At 40.6% G+C, this 25,214-nt stretch overlaps 1 protein-coding gene across 1 annotated transcript in view; it reads right to left on the bottom strand.

Moving 5' to 3' along the window:
- helz (helicase with zinc finger) overlaps positions 1-25,214 on the bottom strand; it is a 67,501-nt gene that overhangs the window by 35,787 nt on the left and 6,500 nt on the right. Inside the window, exons 2-17 of the mRNA XM_050043567.1 lie at positions 22,081-22,326; positions 21,497-21,533; positions 21,040-21,164; positions 18,226-18,282; positions 17,856-17,904; positions 17,539-17,614; positions 15,935-16,133; positions 15,031-15,138; positions 14,719-14,860; positions 14,292-14,447; positions 13,724-13,994; positions 9,945-10,071; positions 9,576-9,788; positions 6,818-6,948; positions 3,340-3,519; positions 1,036-1,137 (exon numbers count right to left, since the gene is read on the bottom strand). Of these exons, the coding sequence (XP_049899524.1) occupies positions 1,036-1,137; positions 3,340-3,519; positions 6,818-6,948; positions 9,576-9,788; positions 9,945-10,071; positions 13,724-13,994; positions 14,292-14,447; positions 14,719-14,860; positions 15,031-15,138; positions 15,935-16,133; positions 17,539-17,614; positions 17,856-17,904; positions 18,226-18,282; positions 21,040-21,164; positions 21,497-21,533; positions 22,081-22,308 (2,201 nt within the window). The 5' untranslated portion in view covers positions 22,309-22,326. The remainder of the gene's footprint in view (positions 1-1,035; positions 1,138-3,339; positions 3,520-6,817; positions 6,949-9,575; positions 9,789-9,944; positions 10,072-13,723; positions 13,995-14,291; positions 14,448-14,718; positions 14,861-15,030; positions 15,139-15,934; positions 16,134-17,538; positions 17,615-17,855; positions 17,905-18,225; positions 18,283-21,039; positions 21,165-21,496; positions 21,534-22,080; positions 22,327-25,214) is intronic.

Raw genomic sequence — 25,214 nt, 5'->3', positions numbered from 1 at the left:
TAACTGAATTTTCTATCCATACATATAAATTTTAAATATATTATAATTATAAGGCATCTTTGAGTAAACTGCAAGTATCATTTAAGTAGGCTATGTCGTGGCCGGCCGAATGTCCTCTTTTTTGGAAATCAAAATATGGTCACCCTACACTACGTAGTAATTTAAACTCATTCGTTTTTGGGATTTGAGTAAGCATGTATAGTTACAGCCCACACTGTAATAAGGCACTGTAATGCTGTCTTCTTAAAAAAGAAAAAAGAAGTTTAACGTTAATTTAAATTCATTTTTATGGCTCAGATGTTGTTATACCGTAATTTTATTTCCTGAAGAGGTTGTTTGGAAAATTGCAATCTGAAAAGTAACCAAAGCTGCTTAAGAGGTTATTGTGTTTTGAATGTGTTTCAAATTAAAAATAAAGGGAAACAGTGTAGGAATAACTTGTATAACGTTTTTATTAACAAATAGTAATATAAAACCTTGTTCTCCCTGTTTGAGACCTTAAAAAATAGACTGCCACTTATATGCCAGTGCGACTTATATTCCGAGTTTTACGGTAATTCAACTGAACTTTGTGCTAGCAATTAAAAGGGCAGGATATTGTTTTGCCATTCAAAGTATGAGCCGAATAGTGGTATTAAATATGTTCTATTTGGCTATACTAATTAACTCTGTAAAACTAACTTAACATACTAGAGAACTGACCAGATCAGCAGCTTTAAGTAGCTCACAGTTGACAAACTATGACTACTGAAATGATGTTTTTAACTCCAAAACAAAGGTGTGCTTTGGGGGGCTGTTTATCTAAAATACACAACAAGTGATGTGTATTTTAACCAGATGAGGCAAGAGTCTATTTTTTCTCAACTGGACGTAAGATGGCATCTTAAGACCATTTGAGTATAACCTATCAGAACATAGCTCATTGTAGGTCTGCAATGACATGATTGCAGCTACACCAAAGTGCCTCTCAAAATTGGAATGAACTGCAGCCTGTAGGTGGGACATACAAATGAAAACAAAAGTGTGCTACCATACCTGAGAGGTCTGGCATGTGGATTGCCTGCTTCAACGTAAGGATGAAGGTAGTCCTTAATGTAAAGGTCGGCCGCACTGTTGGAATGGGTGCAGATCAGGACCCTGTAGAGACAAAAGACAAAACATCTCAGAAGCAAAGCATGACATAGTTTCTGTGATACTCGGTGACAGAGATTTAAAAACCAGAGCACAATAAGCCAAAACTATCTGCCTGATTTGATACCTCTAAATAAAAGTATGAACATTTTTGTTATTTAAACCGCCTTTATGGGCTGGTTCTGTTTCATTTGTATGAAAAGAATACAAAGGTTTTTTCAAATGTTAAGCTGAACTTCAAAGGCAAAGCAGGTAAGAGATACGGTCCATCATCCCATCAATGAATTTTATGGTGCTGACAGCTTGACTCAAACATTAACCTCTCATCATACAGATCAAAAGATATTTCCAAAAATTGCTCCACCTCTCAACATGCTATAAAATGTAACATATAAGCTTTGCAAAACTGTCTTTAATTGTAAGTTACTGATTTAAATGTTTGTGAACTATCAAAGCGACAGATATGCAGAGACAGCTTTGAACATTGTACACTGAACACATACTGGGAAAACCTGTCTGCGATCTATGGACCTTTTCATTGCTTTTCTGTTGGTAGAGCAACAGCTTTGTTCCCTGTTTATCTCCTGTCAGCTACTGCATTAACAAACATCCCAAGAGGAAATAAAAAAGATCTAATTTTGAATGTTTATGTTGTCGAGTTAGAAAAGGTCTGCACAACATCATCGTTTTAACAGTATGATGAGCAGGAAGCAGCAGTGCAGAGGGGTCACTTCCCCTTGTCTTGGCTTTTAAAGTATCTATAATTCATCCTAAAGATAGAATATTCAATGCATTCAGCGTGAAATGAAGAATGAATATTACATTGCTACACACTGCTTTTCATCTTGCATTACATATATACAGCCCTGTCTCACTTATTCAAACACCAAATGTTAGCTCCTGTTCAGGGGACACTGTCTGAGGTATTGCATTCATTTTTCATTAAGAGCAGGGAACCATTTGTATGCCTGTGCTATACCACTTTGCTCCTAACACAAGAAATTGCTGAATTTCCTGTGGGTGTCTGCGCGCAGTGAGGGAGCGAACTAATGATGAAAAATGATAATAGAAGAAAATCTTGCAATGTTTCATTGTTACACAACACTGTGTGGCCCACTGAGGTGACATAACATGATTGATCAGATTATGGTTTGCATGAAAATGCATCCCAAACTAACCATGTGCATCGACCACAAATGACATAAATTCATCCAAATGACCAGCACTCTTTGTCCTCGGGAGATGACACACACACGCTTCCAAGTACACACGCCCACACAGTGCAAAAACACAGTGCAAACACACAGTGCAAACACACAGTGCAAACACACAGTGCACACACACACACACACACACACACACACACACACACCACACAGCTTGACACTTAAGTGTTTTCATGAACTTTTAATGTCAAACCCAAGGCTGCCATTGCCCTGGAGCTAAAACTGAGGCCACTGCACAGCCCAGCACCCCCTGCCAACTCAATCACGCCCTCTGACTGACCTCCCTAGCCATCTGAAGCTGTTATGACTGATGCCAACAAACACCTGCTCACATCTACATTCCCATTTCCTCGATGGAAACACTGCATCGATCACCAGCACCTATTATTTCACAGGGACAGTAAGCTAGCTACAAGTTCAAAGAGGGAGTATTGTGACATCACGGTTGTTGTTAAATTCTCAAGATGGTGTAAAGGCTGTTTAAAGGGATAGTTCCTATCTTTTGAAGTTGGGTTAAATGAGGTACTTATCCATATTGTGAGTATTGCATACAGTACATGTGAGTTGTCACACCCCCATCTACTGTAGGTAATACACCGATTATGGATGAGTACCCCATGCAACTCCATCAAATAGTCTCTCCAGGATTTCACAGGCTATTTTTGGGATCGTTGTGGCCTGAAATGCCTGATTTCATGGCAACTTTTCTAAAAAAAAAAAAAAAAAAAAAAAATTGCAATGCATGTCTTGATGTTTATAGTTTTTTTGCAATGTAATTGCAGGGGCAAGTGAAAATTGCAAAAATAGTTGTGATGCTGTCTAGGATTTGGAACATATTATTATAAGCGAATCAATACACTGTGCACATCTCCACGATGAAATGAGATTTTACATGTTCTAAACAGTTGCACATTTGCTACTAGTTGTCAACATAGGTCAACAATTGTCAACAGATGTTGAGGAAAAAAACAAGAAAACAAACCTGCTGTGGTCCTGGCGGAGGATGTGCTTGACAGCCTGTGCCAGGGTGAAGGTCTTGCCGGTGCCGTAGGGCCCAATGATGAGGATTGGGGGCAGGGGAACAGTGAGGGGTGTGGTGATGGCCAGGATGGCCTCTTTCTGCTTGGCATTCAGACGGGGATCCAGCTGCTCGTCCCACTGCCTGAGGGCAGGAAGAGGACAGGGAAATCATTGGAGGATACATTAGATCAACTTTTACTGAACTTTTAGAACTAGTTTTTTTGTCTGAAAGTAGCCATTTTCAAGTCTTTCAATAAAATACTGCCTACTAACCAAGTGGTTGCTTTAAACAACATAAGAGACAAATTAAAACATTCTGTTAACCTAATTAACCTCAGTGGGACAGAGATAAAATGAGAAAGAAAAATTCTTGGGCAGAATGAAAGGAAATGTATGTACGCATACATACGGACTCAAAATGACAACTACGATTGTGTCACCAGGGAGAATGTGTGGTGGATGGGGTGTCTGCAAATAAGATGTAGGCGGACAGAAATGGAATGAGGGAAAAAGCAAAGATGTGTTATGGGGGGGAGAAGGGAGCGCAGGAAAGAAAAGCATAGAGGCTACAGAGAGAGGGAAACAACATGGGTAGAAAGTGGGAAAGTAGTGAAGAAGTTGGAACAAAAGTAATACTACTCAGTCAGTCCCTGAGCATGTTCATTCTGCTTTAGTCAGAAACCCATAAATATAGGCAACGTACACATCTCAGACTCCAGAAAAAACATTTAACTTTTGTTTTTATTTACAAAAATCCATGGCAGAGAAAAAACAGAAAAGATGCCCACGCATTTCCCAAAAATGTGCAACAGGCACCTTCCCACCATAAAAAGTGGCAGCACCAAACAGATGAAAAACACTGTGAAGAGGAGCAGTCCATATGAACTAACACACAGGGGTGGGTGTATGTGTGTTAAATACAGATAGGTAGAGGAGAGAGATGCACATATGTGATTTCACAAATACTCAAGAAAGTGTGAGGTATCGTGCATGTAACGCATATGTGTGCGCGTGTGTGTGTCTCCTAGCATCACTGTCCTCATTACGAACACTGCATCCTCTAAAGCTGTGAATCCACCAACACCAATTGATTGAGCTCCAACTGAGACATAGTTGGGGGGCTGAGAGAGAGATCTCAGTGTTCAAGAGGGTGTGTGTTTGTGTGTGTGTGTGTCAGTGTGTATGTGTTTTATATAAGAGTTGGATGGATGAGATCAAGGGGTACCGTTGATGAGTGATGAAAAAACTTTTTTATGCCAACTATACTTTCTCCACAAATGTATTCAAGAGTAAAGGAATCAAATAAAACTTTTCTGTACTCAAGATATACAATATACTGTGTTCTTGCATCCAAACTAAGTGAGCAAAATCGTAAAGCTGATACAATATTACAACCTGATAGTTCTGGTGGAGAATTCAACACCAAAGTGTTTATCATTTGATAATGTATCATTTACAGCTAAAGTACTATTTTGTTTGAGTTCCACCCTACCTTAAAGGTTCTGTATGTGACATTCAGAGCAGTAATATAGCAGCAAACCACTGTTTGCTACGTAAAGATATAGTGGAGTGATAGCGCCCAGAGAGAGAAGTCATGCTCCCTCTGTGCGTGCTGTAATTTAAGCTTCTCTGTGGTTTGTTGTGGTAAGCCCCGTCAACACTGTTAATGTTGTTTAGAGCTGCTATTGAAGCGCTGTTAGCTGCTAGCCACCGGCTAAGCCACCTCCCTGCTAAGAGCTGTGTCCATACAACTCAAATGCTGTGAATTTCGCACAGAGCCCCTTTAACATGACTGATTACAACAGCTTAATTCTCCATTACTGACTAGACTGAGAGGTGTAGCAGCTCATCTATTAACGTAATGCAACCACATCTGGCTAATTAAGGTGAATGCAAAAAGAGATTAATAAAACTAATTCAAAAAGTGAATAAAGAGTGATTGATACTTGCAACTGTGAGCCTAATTACGCATTTTGCCACTCTGAAGGTTACGTGAATAAGAAAAAAAATAATTTCTGTGAAGCCATAATACACTTGCCAATCTCAGAATTTCATGTAAATGAGGCACAGGGGTATTATTAAAAAATGGCCATTTGATGCCCATTTTGCCATCACTTTTTATATACAAAAGGTCTAAGATAATCTTTTAATAAAGCACAAAATGACCATTAAACATGGTTTGGAAAGAGAAGTTATCTTTGTTCTTCTAAACTGTGAAAATGTGAAGCCTACAGTCAAAACCAAGGACTGTCAGTATAAATATGGCATCAGTAATTTTCACACTGCTTAGGTCTAAACATCATCAACTAAACTACTAAGGCCACAGATGTGGAGAGGACTAGACAGTACGGTCACTCACTGATGTCTAGAAAACAAATCAAAAGTTAAGGTGTGACTATGTGCCACATTCCCATCAGTTATAAAATGACTAAGACATTAAGACATTAAGATGTTATTGTTGCATACTGCTACAGTGCAGCCTCAAATCACAACCCAAGATGCAATGCTTTTATTCACTTAGTGGTCCAAGTGCCGAAGGGTGTGTTAATATGAAGTCGTACAGCTTTACAGCACCACCACTTGGGGCGTATCTTCCTGATCACTTTTGTTAAAATTCAAACAACCACCATGAAAAAACTGAAAAAACTGTGCACTTAAACTTCAGGTAAATTCACTCCTTGGCCCACATTTAATGAAACACCCTCACTTATCCAAACTCCAGTTAAAACAAAAGTCTACACCAATCATATTCTGGAGACAAGATGAAGCAGCAGCCTTGAAAATCACAGGGGATTACATTTGGCTCCAGTCAATAAAGATTACTGCCTCGCTCCCCTCACCTGTCCTGCCACAGAGGGAGATATCTAAAGCTGCAAGGAGCTGCCAGTGTTTCAGAGTGACCGCCAAGTCAGCAAGGCGAGGGATATTCGGTCAGCTCGCAAATTGATGTGGTGTCCCCTCTGTCAGGGTATTTGTCAAGCTAATGTGATGTGCAGGTATTTCTGTATTATAACTGTGTTAAGGATTAGCAGTATTAACTATGCATGAATGTGTGTACATGCCGTGTGCAAACATCTTCCCTCACGGTTAATAAAAATGCAAGTTGTTGATTGGCAGATATTTACTCATGTCTACAGCGCTTATCTGCAATATGAAAGAAGGTTCCCTCTTCCTCTCGGCAACATGAAACAGTCTGCTATGTGTGTAAAGTGAGTTTATTTCATTTTCCTTGACTTATTTTGTATTTTACTCTTTCTCCCCCAACCTTCAGACGTAATAATGTATCCCAGAGTTCCCACTGAATCAGTGCAGTGAGACAACATGCCCGAAGGAGGTGAAAACCATAATGAGAATCAAATATTGATGGCTGCCATCAATGTAAAACTAATTTCTGAATCAGCCCTTAATCAGCGTGCCCGTGTACTTGGTGGAATACATACCTGTTGGGGCTCCAGGGGATGGTGGGGACAAGGCCGATGTCAGGGAAAAGGATGGTGTTATCTTTGATGCGATCCAGGGCATAGTGCATCTCACAGAGTGGCAGTCTGTTCAGCTGGAACTGGAGCTCCACCTAACAGAGAGGCAATACCCAAAGTTAACTAAGCAATCAATGCAGCATACTCACTGACGGATACTATGTTAAACACTATACAAAGTAATTCCATCCAACACAATCTCCCTGAAACAAAATCTATTTTGCTAGGGTTGTAAACAGATTTAAAATACTAATAAGTACGAGTACAAGATTTAATCCATCCCACTTTTAACTACTTTCATTAAATCTCTCTGGACCCTGATTGAAGCCCACCTATAGAAAATCTAATTGTGTAGACATGAGTTAAAAATACATATGTACATGTGCACTAATGTCAGCATCACACAAATCAAAGTGCTGCCGCAAATCCTAAACATCCCAAAATAATCACCACATTCTGCCAAAACTAGGTCCACAAAGTGAATCACGGTGGTGTCAGCAGGGTTCGTACTGACTGGAGCAAGTCAAAGTCAAGGACATCCAAGTGCTTTTTCAAGCACTCATTCTATTTTCAAGGATGAGATTTTTACTCTACAACCATCTTTTGCAAGAGAATTCACAAATGGAGCAAACAGAAGCTACCAGGGCCTAGAATAAAGTTATTATTAATTAACTGGTTATTATAATTCATGTGATTGGCAAATGACAAAAAAGCAGGAAAATACAAAGAGCAGAGCACGGTGCAATGATTACACACTTCTTTGTTTCAGCTGTAACTCATGAATTCAAAAGCACTCGAGTGTTTCTGAATCCTCCTTATTGATATGATTTGTGCACATTTCATTTTGAAATACTTTTTTCTACAACCACAAATAACTTCTACACATTAACAGACCTGCATTTCTCAAGCTGAGTTTATGACAGTTGTGAAGGATGATTTACAAGCACACACTTACTGATCATCATTTAAAAAGCTCAAAATTTCAAACGCTGAGACCATAAATAACTAATTTGAGACAACTATACAAATTTTGTACCCAAGTTCACTGTCGACTTTGACTTATCGATCTCACTGTTAAGAACCAGAACTATCACTTCATAACAGCCCGAATTCTTTCTAAATCTGCGGCATGTTAGTCTGGAGGTTTTAAACTCATGTCCTCTCACAGAGTCTGTGATTAAAACCTGACTTTCAGCTCTGTCAGAGACTGTTTACTTACAGCATCGCTGCACTGACAGATAACGGAGACTCATACCTGCCTGTCAAACAGCAATCAAACCATAAACCCTCTTTAGACAGCCCAGACCTGAGTGGAGTCCTGGAGAGATCAACACCTGTAAAGTCCAGCGGCTGGCAGACGCTTGCTCCGCTTGGGTTCAGTGAAAAACAAGCGGAGCAAGCTGCTTATATACTACCGAATTACAGCTCACAAGCAAAACATCCTGGTGCCAACTATATAGCTGCATAACCAACCTGTTGGCATTCCAATCTCATACGGCACTACAAAATAATTACAAGCACTGCCATTCTTGGCTTCATAGTCTGAAACATTTTCCTAATACGTTTTTATGAAATAATCTAGCGTTCTGTTCTCGACTGATTTTTGTTCAGGTACTTTCTTGACCAAGTAAAAAAAATGTTCAAGGTATTCCATAACCTAAATTTTTGAGTCCACCTCAAGCACCTTGTACAACCCCTGATCAAGATTCTTCCTTCTGAGGAGGACTGGGAGACTGGGCAGTGTCTGTTGCACTATGCTGCGTCATGTTTAGTTAACACAGGCCTTGGCACGACTTAACTGTATTTTTACCGTGATGTCTTGGGGAGCCTTGGTCCATTTACATTTCTATTTAATCCCTCCCTTTAAGCCAGTTTTATGTAATCACTAAGATTTCGTTTCCACTGCTGGTGGGCCTCGTCATCATAAAAGACAGGCTCTGAGCAGGTATACTATAAAGTATCCAATGCCTTTAGGATAGAAGTGTGAAAATCAGAAGGAGAGAGAAGAAATAAATGAGATAACAAGCATGAACACAGTAAGGAGGAAAGTGGGGAGGAGAGACAAAGCAGGAAAAGTGAAATAAACAACGAATACAAGAACGGGAGAGTCTGAGATATGAGAGAGCAAGAAGTGCATGAAACATCAAGGCTTTGTGAAATATTATAAGAGCCCACAGCGGAGATAGGGAAATGAAATTGTAGCACGTAAGCAGGCAGGAGAAGCGTATGCAGAAGAATAAGCAGATTATGCTCCCACAGTGATAGGATGAGGGTTGTTTTGATAACTGTTAACACAACGTCTTGCTTCATCTGCTGATGTTTGGGCTGGAGGGGAGAGAAATATCAAGCTGAGGCTGCCAAAGGTAGAGACGTTCAATAAAGGGAAATTTCTCTAAACCACAGAGCAGTCAATGCTTGCATAGATGCCTGAAAAGATGGCCCTTCTCTATCCTTTTAACTTTTTGTTAAAATGCTAATCAATATGTGAACCTTTAAACCTAAAAGTTTTTCAAGGTCAAAATATCTAGAAAGAATCGTGAGATGGATGCTAACTAAAATCTCTTGGGGTGTAAAATAATGCATATGTTAAGAGATAATTCACCTGCCCTATCCACTGCTGTCAATCCACCGCTCTTATCTGATATCTGGTGGTGACAGCAAGACAAGGACACCTTATGCTTCAGTACAGAAGTGTCTACTTGTCCCTCGGTGCAGAACATACCTGTAGTTCTCTGTCAGGCAGCAGCCCCAGCTCCTCACAGCAGTCCTTGCAGATCCTTAGGAAGATGTAGTCCTTGGTCTTCTCCTCGATCACAGCCTCGTAAACACGCTCTTTGACCCCAGGGGGCGGCTGGCTGCTAACCCCCTCACGGCTCAGCGGCAGCAGCAGGACTGAATTTACCTTGGTCATCACTAGCCGTCCAGCCAATGTGTCCTAAAGTGAGAAAAAAAAAGTACAGTTCAGGAGAGCTCGCTGGCTGACACCTTTGGGCTCCAAGTGCCACCAATGAGAAGTTAATAGTGAGAAGGCAGAAACCAATGTGGTTTATTGCAAGCTGATTGCAACTGTCAACTCAACCAATCCAGTTACCTCAGAAAGTGTTTCAGTGAGTTTGAAGCGTGCAAAGAGCTGTCCATTCTGGGCATACTTGGCTCCAACAGAAATGCCTGTCAGCATGAAGCTGGTGACGAGCTGGAGATTCACTTTGATGTTGAACCTGGGGGGACAAACATCATTTTGCTGTGTCAGTTCTCTGGCTTGAACTTATGAATCAATATTAAAAATTATAGCAAACTAGGGATAGGAGGATATATGATTTTATCACAGACTGCAAAACACAATAAGTTGGTCGTAGTGAATTTCCATTATGGGGATAATCATGAATATTGTGTCTAGCAGCACCCAAGAGACTGCTGGGTAACCAATAATAAAAGCGACTCTGCAAAAACAGGCTGCATGTGAACCAACCTCAAAAAATGCAAAAGATCTTTATCAAGTGCCAGCACATTTCATACTGAAAGATATACCATTTCCAATAGTATAAGAGCCACTTCCAATTATTCAATCAATCATTCAGTCATTTTCCGTAAGTGCTCATCTTGTTAAGGGTTGAGGGGGGGCTGGAGCCTATCCCAGCTGACACTGGGCGAAAGGTGGGGTGCACCCTGGACAGGTCACCTGACTATCACAGGGCTGACACATAGAGACAGACAACCATTGACACTCACATTCACACCTACAGCCAATGTAGAGTCACCAGTTAACCTGCATGTCTTTGGACTGTGGGAGGAAGCCGGAGCACCCATCGAAAACCCATGCTGACACGGGGAGAACATGCAAACTCCACACACTCCAATAATATTAAAGCATATTTTGAAGATTATCGGGATAATATTGTGAATCATTTTGACCAAAATAATTGTGGCATGAAATTTTTATATGCTCCCATGCCTTTAACAAACACTATAATGTTTGTGGTAGATTCTTAACGAACTAATAGCAATATCATCATATGTTCTTCTGTGAGTGAGGCACACTGCAGACATTTAAACACCGAAACTATTCTGCTCTCAGGCAGTTCAGCCTTTTGCCACATATTCATACTTAGGTTGCTAAATATTCACACTCTATTATACATTTTCTCTCAAGAGGAGCTGGTTGGTGCATCAAAGTGGTGAAAGTCTTGCTTTCAAATGGACAAGAGGAGTCAATGTGATTAGCCATGAATGATACTAGCTCCATACCAACACCAGACACACCCACTGAAAATGTATGCTAGCTGAGATCTTTTAGTCGGACCACATTTCCAAGTGCATCATACATGCATGCCTCAGGCATTTGAGCATTCTGTGAGCTTTGATTCCACCACAGTAGCACCATAATGACCTGCATACATTCACTGATACCGGCAACACACACGTTAAACATCAGCTATACACTTATGGTTAGCGTGGGTTGGTGATAGTGAGAAAAATACTTTGAAACTGGGCATCACTTGTTGGCAGGTTGGTGCATTTGCCACTGAGAATACAAAGACAGAGTTTGACAGAGACAGAAAGTTGAAAACACAATAAATTACTGTCATTTTGTAAAAGCCTTACAAAGACTTCAAAATGTAAGGTCACTGAAATAAAACCTTGTCAGTGGGAAACCTAAAATATGTCTTTTTTGATGTCAGTCCTTCGAAGAAGAAGAAAAAAAAAACATTTGCACAAAGCTCATCCATGCACACACTGAGTGGAAGATTTAAGCACTTTTGGGTCCTTTTGGTTCCAGACTGTATTAAATTGCCTCTCTGGTCTCTGCTGGATTTCAAGTGATGAAATAGGATGCAATATTGGTGATGAAGTCTGATGGATGATTGACATATGCAGATAAGTTAACACATTCTGTATTTGCAAACCAATGGAGTTTCACAACCAAAGGGACTCTTGGGGTCTCTTGTTTTGGTTTTGCATCGGCGTTCTGGCTATTCTCTCAAAGCGGGAAACATTCAGACAAAAACAGACAGCAAGACAGTCTGGGTTCTCCATGACTCACTCCATATTCATGACCTCCTGATACATTTATCAAACTAGAAATAAATCTGGTGTGAGAGAATTCAGAGGGATGCCCTAATAGAGACATTTTGAAGTTATGGGTTGCAATAAAAAAAGCTGTATGCGACACTGCGGCACCTATTAGGTAACGATGCTAACTCCATGAACTAATGGAGCTAATAACAGCAGCAGCGCAGACAGAGGTAATGTGTTAACCAGGGGGAAACTAGAGGGCATCCCACTACCATGGGTTGGGACACTTATCAGCAGTAACCATCGTATGAGCTCAGTGCAGAGTGGCCACATTTAGTTAGCCAGTGGGATACTCCAGTGCACTAATATGCATGTGTGGCCAGACTGTCTACCACAACAAAGAACAGAGAAGCTTGGATTACAACACACATAGAGGTAGCATGACTTTATTCTCTACTGAGGACACCACTATGCCACTATATCTTTACATGGCAAATAGTGGTTTGCTGCTAAATTAATGTTTTAAATGTCGCATACTGTGACGTGAAGCGACTGCAGTTAACATGTAACAACTGTAGGAGCCCCTCCATGGCGCAGATCCCATGGAGGGAATCCGTGCTTAGCTCAGTAAGCCCTGAAAAGCATTAGAACCTGCCAGAACATGGATGGTTTAATAGACAGAGAGATCATCCATATGCACATTGGAAATGCGGCAGAGATTTTCGACTGCAGGTTGGTTCCATTCCTTACCAAGTCAAATGGCACGGTGAGTCATTAGACAAGATCAAACTAATATTTAAAGCTGAGACATTTAAAGTGGTGGGGGAGGCTTCACTACACTAGTATCACCGAATGTGGGATTAAGCATTTACTGTGCTTTCGCCTGCATCACTTAGTTAAACCAGTGGAGTAGCAGGTAAGGAATTGAAACAAAAAAGCTGTGTCCATTCTAGAAGAAGAAAACACTATTTTCCTCATCCACCTCCAAAGACTGCCTTAGACACGTTAATAAGATGGCACTGTAACTGTGAGTCAAGCTGTGTGTGAGATGCATACTCTCTCTCATACTCGCAAATTCACAAAGAAGGTCAAGTCTGACACCTTGTGGTAGGTCGACATCTCGTAACACTAAATATTTACACCGCTCAGCCTCAGACAAGGTCCATAGAGGTATATGTACTGTAACAATGACTATGTATTCTGAGTGGTCAGATTACAAATAAGCAATCAATAAATAAAACAAATTAATACATTACACTATTGTGGTGTCAAGTAAGGTAAAACAAGCACAACATTTTGTCAAGCTATAATTAATTTAATTTAAACAAATATATACATTTTTTATATTCAGTGTGAGTTTTCTGTCATATTTTTCTTTTTCATTTATGCACTTTAAATTTCCAAGCTATATTTCATGGAATATTCTTTTGTAGTAGTTTCAACTCAAAGCTCCAAAATGTCAGTAGTTTGCATTAGTTCTTGCTGTCAGCGCCTCAAAAATTTGAAATTTGAAATTAGCTGTAATATAAGACATATGCAGATACGCACATATCAGATGTGATTGTACATTTAGTTTCTTCTTGAGGCGCAGCACAATCACAGTAGATTTGAAAATTCCACGTGCTTCCTCAACCAAAGGCATTACAAATCAATCATTTTTTGCCATAAAGCATTGACACCACTATACAAGATCATATCTAGTTACATTTCATGCTAATATTTTCTTTATATGTTGTTAGTATATGTTTTTAATTTCTCAAATATCAATGAGTGTTGTTCAGGCTTTATGAGGCACAGTTATGGAAAATCTGTTTTACTATTCCAAAAAGAGGAAACCATGAAAACATGTATACTCACTTGCTAACTTCCTTATATTGTGCAATCTCTTCTATGTAGAGCAGGTCATGCAGTCGGGCCTGGTAGTTGTCTTTGGTCAGAGTCTTGTCCAGGACTGACTGGGTGAAGAGCTGGTCGGCCGACAGAGGGATCTGATAGCGGGCGAGGAGGCTGCGCTCCAAATCTGCCATTGTTTCATTGGGAGAGAACTCTACGATGGTCTTACAGGACGAGTCCCAGCGCTTTGCAGTGATCAAGAGCTGCTGCCTGGCTGCCATCAGGTGTTCCAGGTCTGAAAACAAGGATAGATAAATAGAGTTTATTGTCCATAAGGCGAACATTTGAGTTCATTGCGTGTGCATCCAGAACAAAACTACCTTTACATACTTCATGTCCAAACATGATTAAATAATCTACAACTTGACACTGATGTGATACTGTGTTTGATATACTGTGCAATGGATGTCTGAATAGATTATGTTTTTAAGTTAAAACAGTCGTGTCACAACAGTCACTCCCTAAAATCGTTTTATATACACTGACAAAACCTTTCAAAGCCCTCTGGATGACCATCTTGCTCTTAGCATACCTTCAATGGAGGCAGCATCCACCATGATCCGTTGCATCAGCACAGGTTCTGAGCCGAAGTCAAAAACAACGGTCTGCCGGAAGGTACCAAAGATTTCTGTGCTGAAGCCCACTGCCACCTTGTAGATACAGTGGTCAAGGCCGTTGTCTGCTGCCACTGTCAGAACAGAAAAGTTTAGGTTAAATGCATTTAAACTTGCAATCTTGTACGGACAAAACAAAAGAGAGACTTAACTTAAACATTAAGGAAAGATGAAAGGAAACAAAAAGACAACACAAATTGAAATATGCACTTGCCTGTGAATGTCAGACATTTTCAGTTAAAACTTTAGACCAGTGCAAGATAGGGCCAATACATCACTTAACACCAAAGAAAAACAAAAAAACAGCCCTGTCTGGGATCTGTAGCGACTTTGAACAGGACGTACCTCCTGTTTCCTCTCCCGGAGTCCACTCTTGGCAGCCTTTGGGGAGGGCCTGCAGCCGCTCCCCAGCTGACACCCCTGTGAGGAAGAAGTGTGGTCGGTGGGCATCATAGAGCAGGGCGATGCGGTACAGCTTTCTAGCCGGCTAGTCAAGGAGACAGAGATGGAAAGAAAATCAGAACATTCACATGATCAAAATATGATTACAACCAACTAGCAACAGCAGGTGTGCAATACAGAATACTGCCTTTAGTGACCTGGTTAGACAAAGAAAACATCTCAATATGTACCCTAGTATTCAACATTTCATCCTACCTTGCACAACAAGGAGAAGGTCCAGGAGTGGGAGGACTTTTTGGTGGTGACGGTAACAGAGAGGCTGGAGCTGGTTTCTACATTCACTCCTTCTAAGTAGTCACTTAGCTAGAAAAAACAAACACATGGTTAGACTGAAGATGCACTCAGAAATCTATTACAAGAACTCGTCCACTATTCACTGCTGCACATAATATAACTGAATGTAACCTCTGATAACTTTCACCTGTATCACATTCTGTATGTATCATAACAGTGGAGAGCCAGCTATGTGACTTATTCGTTTTATAAAGGCTTATGAATGTGTCTCCTCCTGCCTTTTATCAAATATAATGGAACTAGATTTCACTCGGCTTGTGGTGCTCTAAGCAGCAAGAAAATACATCTAGTACCATTATATTCAGAGAAGGCAGACAACTCTACGGCCGTTATCTCCAACACTCGGCCACTCATATCAAATAATCTAAACTGATAAATAGCACTGCAGGTAAGAGGACAAATATGTATTTTTGATACTGGGGGGTAAACTGTCACTTTTAGTTATAAAATGATGATACGCAAACAGGGATGAACAAAAGGTTGTATATCTTAGTGTAACCTTAACAGATGAGCACATGAATAACTAATCTGGTAAATCTAAAATATACAACTCAGCTAGATTAGTCGATGTTTGGTGTGTGCATACAAAAGCTATTTGCTGGGTTGTACAAGTGTGTTGGTACTGCTCCCCTCTAGATTTACAAGGTGAGGGGGTTATGAAGGCTCGGAGTGGATTCTAACAAAATTCCAGCACAGTACCAAACACAAGTTTGAGTTTGGATGGTTCTTCTAAGAGGTTAACTCTCACTTTGGCATGAAATTTTGTATGTTTTTTTTATCCACTTTTGAGCTTGCATGCACTCACCACTTTCTCTGGGGAAAGGGAATTCATCCACTTCTCTATCAGGGTCTCCATGTAGTTCTCGGTGAAGTGTTTGCTCTCCTGCTGCTGTTTGAGCCGGATGAGGCGTGACGCATAGCGCTTCTGCCATTCCATCAGCTCCTCCTGAGAGTGGGCTGATGTACACTGGGCCCCGTACCGACACAGGCCCTGCTCCAAGTACCTAGTGTAAAGACCAAATGTGTGCTGAACTGGTGCTAAAACAAGCAGTCCATTAATCATTTACTCAACAACAACCAAAAATGATCCCTATCATTTCATCTAATTGTGTTACGTCATGAAATCACCAAGAATACCAAACATTTGGTAGTTACAGCTTTCCCAGTGTGAGGAATTTGCTGCATTGCTTTGTTGCATATTATGGTAAATTTTGGTAAATTTAGAAACTGTTATTCAGACAAAATTAGCAATCTGATGATGTACATACACACACTGTCAGAACTATATTCATGTCTTTTTAATCCAAACAATTGGTGTCTTATCAGGGCCAAAAATCCTTTGAAACTGCATTCAACACAATCACAAACTAAAAGTTTTACAATTCCTGATATGTCGGCAGTCCCTAGCAGACTTGTGGACATACGATATTCAATAAAAGGCAAATATAAGCTTGAAATAGCAGCAGACCAATACAACTGTCTAACTGCAGTGCTGCAGTGGGACATATACTACTGTAAGGCCTTTGGCAGACAACTCAAACTCACAAGACCACGTCTAAAGGCCTTTTCATCAAAAATTATCACACGTTTCAAAATAAACTTAACCACATGGTGTGTCAATTACATTACACACCTATTTTGAATCTTTCGTTCGTCATTCAAGTGTTCAGAATTGTTGTTCAATTTTCTGCATTCATCTGTGTGTGTGTGTGTGTGTGTGTGTGTGTGTGTGTGTGTGTGTGTCCCTACCTAAACCTACCGCTAACCGTTGTTCAGGATCAAATGGATTACAGAAATTGATGGTCTTACTTTTAATGTATGATTTCAGTGTTGCCAGTAGCGCATCAAACTAAACCTGACATCCTGAAATAGCCCTGGAAATGATCGGGATAATGCTGTTGCTTCTTTTTTAGCAGGCAAAACTCTCCAAAACTTTAAAGAAGTGAGAGGACCACAGAGTCATCCTCACCTCACCTCGCCTAACGACTCCATTTCATCTTATATTGAGATTTCTAGCAACAATTAGAACATTAAAATGCAGCAGAGTCAATGTGCGAGGTTTATGTGGTTTAAAAAATGCATACAAAAAATAAGGACTTAGTGTGCAAAGGCCTTAAGGCTCATCGGATTCGTTGGCATCCTTCTGCACAAATATCCAGGATGTACACTAATATTTAAAATATTATATTTATATTTTATATAAAAGTGAAGTGTGATAAAATCTTAATTAATGGCACCGTGAATCACACTTTTATAGCCTTTGAGGTAAATGAATAACATAATGACTTCCTAAAAGCTTTATTAGTCACTTTACAATCAAAAGCCTGTCTTTCTCAGCAATATTCTGGATGAGAGATAAATTCCTCATCACTCACACCTTTGTGAAAATTACCAACCAGTCTGCATTACCTTTTACAGAGGGTGTACTCCTCACTGCTGGTGACTCCTCGGGGAGGAGGCCGGAACTGCCAGCCATCTTGGACCTCTGCAAACACACACAGCCAAGTGGTCAATATGACACTAAGCCAAAGCCTTCAAAAACATCATGAGATTCAGCCAGCTTGTAACCGGTTTAGGATGTGCTGCCAAGCTGCCAACTGGCTGAGTAAATACTTTCTAAGCCTAAATAATATCTACTGTGCTTCAACATGTGTGAATGTTTGGTACCAAGCACATCATCATTCCTTCTTTTCAAGTTGAGGGAAGCATGCAACAGATCTGCTCACCTTCCTCCTGGTCATCTGTGTATTCTGGTGCCATCTCCCTATTTATAGCCTGACAGAGACAAAGATGGGGCAGGGTGGGTGGAGGTGGGGACAGAAAGATTATTATGTGGACTACTAACATAGCCATGCAAGCAGTTGGACCACTGGACTTATTACAGACAAATGACTAATAAATCCACAACAGCTACAAGCTAGGCAGGGGAGCACAAAATAATTAAGTTAGCACTGGAATCAGGCCATTAGTCATCTTTATGACTCTCGCCTGCAAGCATTAAACCATCGTCTGTAAAACCAGCGAGCACCAAAAGGCATGAACAAAGGAGGCAGGAAGGCACAACAGGTTTGCAGCCCTGCAACCAGAGATACTCACCTCTATCTCTGACAAGAGCATTTTTAATCTGGTAAGGTCTTTTGCGACAATGCCATTCTGTGAAAGCAAGCAGAAAAATATCATCATTACAAGAACATGCTGCAATCAGGCCTTTCAGCACATGTTTATGAACTATAAACTCACTGCTTTGGAATACGCTGGCAGATGTTTGGTGTAATCATATTCATCATGTCATTTCCAGATTGCTACTGGCAAGATTTTAATCTATCACCATCCTAATATTTAAAAGTTGCTTTACACAAGTGTGAATATTTGACACAAGTGACATAAACTTCTAACCTCATGCATTATCTAGATGAAGTGCTTGCAATTTTTATGTTGCTCTTAAAATTTTGTCACCTCAATATCCTGCCACTAACTGTACCTGATGCCAGAATCCTGTGACATATGCTGAATCTTCAGGGTCTTGTGGAGATTATTAAGGCATCTTCTACTGTAGGAACTTTTAAGAATCAAAATTGATACCAATGGATTTTTCTTAAAAGGATTTGATTAACAGAAGGCCAAAATAAAGATGCTCATTTCTCCTGTCAGTCTTCTGAAGGCAGATCTGGATGATGCTTTGATAAAGCATTCAAATATGCAGCAAAGGTGTGTCAATAAAAATGTTCAGTCCCAGCTGAGTGGCTGTCCTGTTTTTGATTTTTACACTTACGGATATTATATTTTAAGCAACATTATCGCTGCCCCTACTCTAAATGAGCACAACTGTGTCAGCTCCAAACAAAGCTTCTCTAGTCTGGTTTTTAAATCCATATACAGGAACCTGATTTGAGTAACCTAATACATTCAGAACAAGCTTTAAAAAAAAGAAATGAAAATTTAAATGAAGTGTCGCTCACTGATTGAATGAGATCTAAGGAAAACAGTTGGCAGTTAGCTACATCCTAATAGCTGTGGATCAAATGACACCACACTTGTATGACACTCCACAGGACAGCTCAACTCCACAGTGTGGAGTGCCAGCACCACCCAGGGTCAAGAAGAAGAGGCAAACAAATAAGAAAAGAATAGCTGTATGCCTCCTCTAGTGTCCCCATTCTAAATCTCAAATACTCTTACTCCTGTGCATGAGAGAAGTCAGTGGTTTCACAGAATAGTTTTATCCACTTTTAGTGTGAAAATACACCGAACTAAAAAAACTAACTGCACTTTATCTTTACAGCTGGGTTGACATTAAAATACAAAGAAAGGGAGGTTGAGTTAAGGCCAGAATGGGAGGCTTACAATGACGTGTGAAAAAGTGGGAGTAAAAAAGGAGGAAAGCAGTCAAAGGAGGAAAGATAATCAGTCCAAGCTACATCAGAAAAATGTTTGTTTTTGTGTGACTCTAAAAGAAACAGAAGGACAGAGAAACCCGCCTAGCAAACAGGATTGTCCCCACTTGCATAAAATGTTGGATGACCTTGGGGCCAAGCTCAACCTTTGAATACGTGCTTGTGTCTGTGTACGTGTCTGTGTGCGCGTGTGTGTGCTGAAGTGGGCAGGAAGTGGTTGCAAACAGGAGAGGAGTGGAGCTGGGGGAGGCACCTTGGCAGCAAAATGCATGTTGATGTATGAAGACAGTGGTTAGGATTAGCAAAGGCAGGGAGAAGTCAGACGGGAGGAAAAGTGGAAACATAGAAAAAGTGACCCTCTCTATACACAAAGTAACATTTTTATAGGCAGAGCACTACAGCTCACTTCATTGCAGACATTTATGCTCATGTGGTCCTTTGTTAGTCCAGAAGTAGGCCTTGGAGGACATCAACTTTTTATCAATACTAATTCAGTCAGCTGTGGAACATAAACTATTTAGAAACAGTTTTCAGACTCATCCAATTATTTTTTTATAGGCTACATGTTTGTTCTATGTGTGGCCTATTTGACAAAACCACCATGACTACCTTAATCATTCACTATGAGAGTCAGGACGCATTCACACTGGCGCTATATTTGGTCCCCTTTAAACAAACCCTGGTCTGCATCCACGGATAGTTCAGTTTCGTTTGGAGGGGTGTGAACGCTCATTCGAACTTTGGTGCGGACCAAACAAGCACAATCTGGTCCGCTTGAAAACTGGGGGTCTCGGTTGACTTGCAAGTGAACCCTGGTGTGATTCGCTTACGGTGGGAAATGCAAGCGGACTCTCCAGGGGACCAAAGAGAGGAAGTGAAATAAAGGGAGGAATTTTGGGTAAAAAAAAAAAAAACAATGCCAACAGCCCGAACCAGGAGAAACAGTTTTTAAATTTTTTAGCGAGAGGATCGCGGCATGCAGATTTAATCGGTCAGCGGATCAGTATCACGTCAAGGTTAAAAAAAGAACTGCGACAGCAATATACTAAGGTCCACGACTGAAGGGGATGGATTTCCATATTCGGTCCCTGCCAATCGATGAGCCGGGTTTTCTTCTTCCTCATGCTTTTTTTCTTCCTCCTCATGCTTTTTTTCTTCCTGGTCAGTGGTCATTTCGGGCAATACTGCCAGAAAAAGAAGAGCAGCTGTTGTAACTGCGTGGCGTTGTCAAGGCGGTTTGGTCCACTTTAAAAAGTGCAGTGTGAAAGTGAAACGAACCAAATGAAGGTGTGAAATTTGTTTGGCATTCCCCGCCCAATCGAAGGGAGTCCCCCGGACTATCCTGGTGTGAATGTGCCCTCAGTCATGTTTATGCACTACAAAGGTTTTCCTTCTGTTTTTGAACAACAATGTGACCACAACAGACGTAATATTTAAGCCTATTACAGTCTATTTACAGTCAATATGTATGCTATGTCTGTATGCATACATGGTATACATTGTCCATTAATCATACCATTGGCTCTCCATACAAGGCTTTAGAGAGGATGCTGGCCACCTCCTGCAGGCTGCCATCCAACAGCATGGAGCGCAAGCTGGCCTGAAGCGAACCATCTCCCCTGGCAATCTCTTCTGCCAGGACTGGGACAGGATGAAGAATACACGGGGAACAGGTAGGGAGAGATGGCATTCAGTACATTCTGTTAGGTTTCTTTCAATGAATGTAATACATTATTTTCTCTAGAACACTGTAGTAATGAAGCTATGACATCAACCCAATAGGCAGTAAAAAAAAATCAAGGAAAGAAACGAGCCCAAATTCAAGATTTCCTCAGCTACACTGAGACCAAGGCATGCCAGAACTTGGTTCATCCCTGACCCTGGCAGACGTACACACACTGTCTGCCACTAGGTAAAAAACTAACTACTGTACACAATATCAGCAGATGGTTCCAATTTGAATTGCTACTCACCATGTTTACAGTCTTCATCTGCTTCATCATAGTTTTTCTGTTGACAGAGGGAGAGAAAAAAAAAGAAGTGTAACCATAACAAATGGGGCTACTTTGTGTTCGAGGGTCAGAACTTCACATAAGCTCCAAGAATGGCTATCTTTGCTTCACAGTGGAGTCCCTCACACTATCATTATAGACTTAAGAAGTTTCCATAATCTTAGGGCTTAAGTAACTGGTGTAATTTTAGTGCTCTGGGAAGATAACAAAACAGCAGCATGGAGGACGAAAGTAGGGTTTATTGTTCTCATTTCTAACATTCTCTTCATGGTAATTTACGAAGTGATTACAGTGGATTTAAAAGCACAGTGAGCAGCCGACGTCATTTTAGCATAATGTGTTAATTCAGGAACAGGAAAAAATTATATTCTATTTGGTGATATGACCTTTCAGAGTTCTGTCTCACAATTATGATTTTTTTAAGATTCTCAAACAAAGGTATCCCTTCCTTTGAGGGCCACTTAGCAACAGGGACTGAGAGAAATAATGATCATCTTAGATGGTTGCTAGGGCAGCAACAATGCTTAGATAGCCACTGTCCTCACCAGCTGCAAGAAGGCAGCAATGCGGTAGAGCAGGGCACGGCTGCGGAGGGGTCCGGCGGCAGCGACAAGGGCTGGAGGGCTTGGCGGGACAGGGGCACCAGATGATGGGGCTTGGGGTGCAAGGACCACCAGGGCGTCCGTGCTGTGGCTGACTGCCGCCTCGTACTCCCGCCTGACTAACGATCTGCTGGCTTCTTCACATGACTTCTCCGCTCTCCTGTCCGCCATGACTCAGGGACAAAACGTCTGGAATCAGAAAAAGACGAGAGGAAAGTTGGAATGGGTGCATGTTTATAAAGTTGCAGTATAGCACTAAATTAGAAACCCTTTAATGATGGTGGTAACAGACAAGCAAGAATGATAGTATGTCTTAGAACATTGTTGGTTTCTACAAGTCATGAACTTCACAGCTCTGTTTGACAACTTTTGATGGTGTCGCATTTCAATATGTATATATATTTATAATAGAGCCAAATTAAGCATTATCTGACAGAATACAGTTTAAGGAAATGAGAACTATTTGATTAAATTGTTAAAAACCTTAATAAAGAGCTGCATTGTGTTTAAATATCGGTCCTTTTATTCCGGTTCAGCAGCATTTTGCAGTTGCATCCATTGGTTAAAGACTAAAAACATTTTCTGTTCACTGAAAATGAAAAGAGGCTTTCCAAACTCTGCCCAACAGTTGACTGACACTCCTCTCACCAGGGATTGTGCACAAAATTTGAGGACTCTGCACTACAGAAAACATAACACTAGCCTATAAGGAATATTCTTCTTTCCACAAGAACTGCAATAACACAACAATCAACTCAGGAACAGACACATTAATGTGATATATTAATCTAAAACTGGAACATTTATGCTTTTTCTCATTTTCTTTGAACACCAAGGCACTGGGCAGTGTACATCAAGGCAGTAGGTTTTTTTTGCCAGGTTATTGCCAAGTAGGTTTTTACATACAAGAACTTGTTTTGAGCAGGTAAGCATGCTCACTGGCGGTATGTTAGGCTGCAGTCTAAGAGCAGACATACAAATAGGTCAGACCATCATACTGACTATTTCTAAGTGCATATCAGGTTATACAATCTGAGAAAATAAAACCTACAGTACTCCCACACACACCTATTGGTGAAACACATCCCATTTGTTTGCTTCACTTTCCAACTCAAACTTCACACCTATAGACCAAATTTCTGCCATTATTTTTGCATATGACTGACACTTAATTGTGAAATACATTGTTTATATTTTAAAAACTTCTGACTGTATAAGAGAATGTAATACTTTAATGCCTTGGGGATAATTGTTTGTCACGTCTCTTAGTACAAGAACACTCAGTACAAAACGTTCCACAAATGCTTCAAGGAGGAATTTGCAGGAATTTGCAGGAAATGAACTTATAATAACTTATAATTTCCACATTTTCCCCCAGCGGGGAGAGAGAGTGAAATGTTGAGAGAAGGGGAGATCAGACAATAGAGAGAGGGCTCCGCTCTATTTCTCTTGGGAGTGGTGGATTATTTATTGACACTTGTTCTCCCAGTTTTACACATCACAAAATTGTCAAGCTGACAGGCAAAGCCCATTCATCAACTCCAGAAAATAATCCAAACTTCACAGATGGACAAAAGTAAATCTTATTCGGAGTATGTCAGGGCCACGATAGAGCAAGACATCTATGCATTGTTACAAAGGCAAGATATTACTTAAGCCGTTTTAACACAAAGATCCAGCAATAGGGCCACAACAGAGACTTTTATTATGATGGCTTTGCTTTTTTATACAGAGCCAAACAACGCAAGCATAATGCTGCCTTAGAGTATGATTTAAGATAGCATGCCAGTGTTCCAGAAAGAGGTGCGAAGGGCATGACGGGTAACACAACAGCTATAGCCTCTAGTGTGCCATACGCCATATGTGTCAGCAGCGTTTGTAACACAACAATAATGGAATAACATGGCAATAAAAATTATTTGCCGACCCTGTTACATGGCAGCTAATCTTGCCCTCTGCTCGAGGGAAAGGTGCTCTCGAACCTCAATCAATACGTTTACATGCAGCTTGAGAAAAGCGAATCATTGGCTTAGTCCGACTGAAACTGGACTTTTAAAGGCATGTGAACAGCTTAGTTCGACTGAAATTGGACTATCCTTAGTTCGACTGACACACCTAGATAATTCGATTGAAAATCGAACTATTGCTGCATGTATCCACTTAGTCCAACTGGAGTCGGACTCAGCGTCCTGCGCATGCACCACTTTTTCTTTCGTTGGCTTTCATCCGGAAGAAGAAGGAGATGACGTAGCAGCAGTTCAGTATAGCAGTGCAGTCATCTGGATCATACAGCGGCGGCGTCTTCCTTTAGACAACACGGCAACCAAAAGAGTCATGGTAGACCGCATTTGTAATATAATTAACACACAAAGCATGTATGAAACATACAGAGCCACAGCAACATCCATCTCCGCCATCTTCATTCCTCGTTAGGTTCCTCTTCAGTGAACCGGAAGTAGTTCAATACGCGCTATATTAAAAAGGACACAGCGCCGCCTATCGAGGCGCAGTCAGACGTACTTGGTCAGAAATTCTATTTTCTCTTCGGCATGTACACTCAGACAAGACAAGAAGTCCGACTTGACTGATCAGCCGAGCTATGGGCTTAGCTCAACTACTGCATGTATGCAAATGCACTGAATGCTTTTTCAATTAGCCGACATTTTTGGTTGCAGTTCTTGTTCTTTGAGTTAGCTGCTAACTGCTGATAGCTGCTTTTTAAATCTCCTGGCAGCAGTTTGCACTAGGGCTGCCACTAACGATTATTTTCATTGTCGACTAATCTGTCGATTATTTCTTCGATTAGTCGACTAATCATTTCATCGAAAAATGTGTTAAAATGTTGAAAAATGTCGGTCTGTCTCGCCTAAACCCCAAAATTACGTCATCTAATGTCTTGTTTCATACTCACGCCAAAGGATTTTAGTTCACTGTCACGGGAGAGTGTGTAAAGCTGCCAATATCTGAACGTAAGAAGCTGTAATAAGAGTATTTTGGGGTACTTTAATAGTACTTTTCTATGAAAAATGACTCAAACCGATTAGTCGACTACTAAAATAGTCACCGATTATTTTAAT

Source organism: Epinephelus moara, chromosome 5, assembly GCF_006386435.1.
Source record: "Epinephelus moara isolate mb chromosome 5, YSFRI_EMoa_1.0, whole genome shotgun sequence".
Lineage (NCBI taxonomy): Eukaryota > Metazoa > Chordata > Actinopteri > Perciformes > Serranidae > Epinephelus > Epinephelus moara.
Note: the sequence above shows the minus strand (reverse complement) of the source record. Positions and strands in the feature narration are given on the sequence as shown.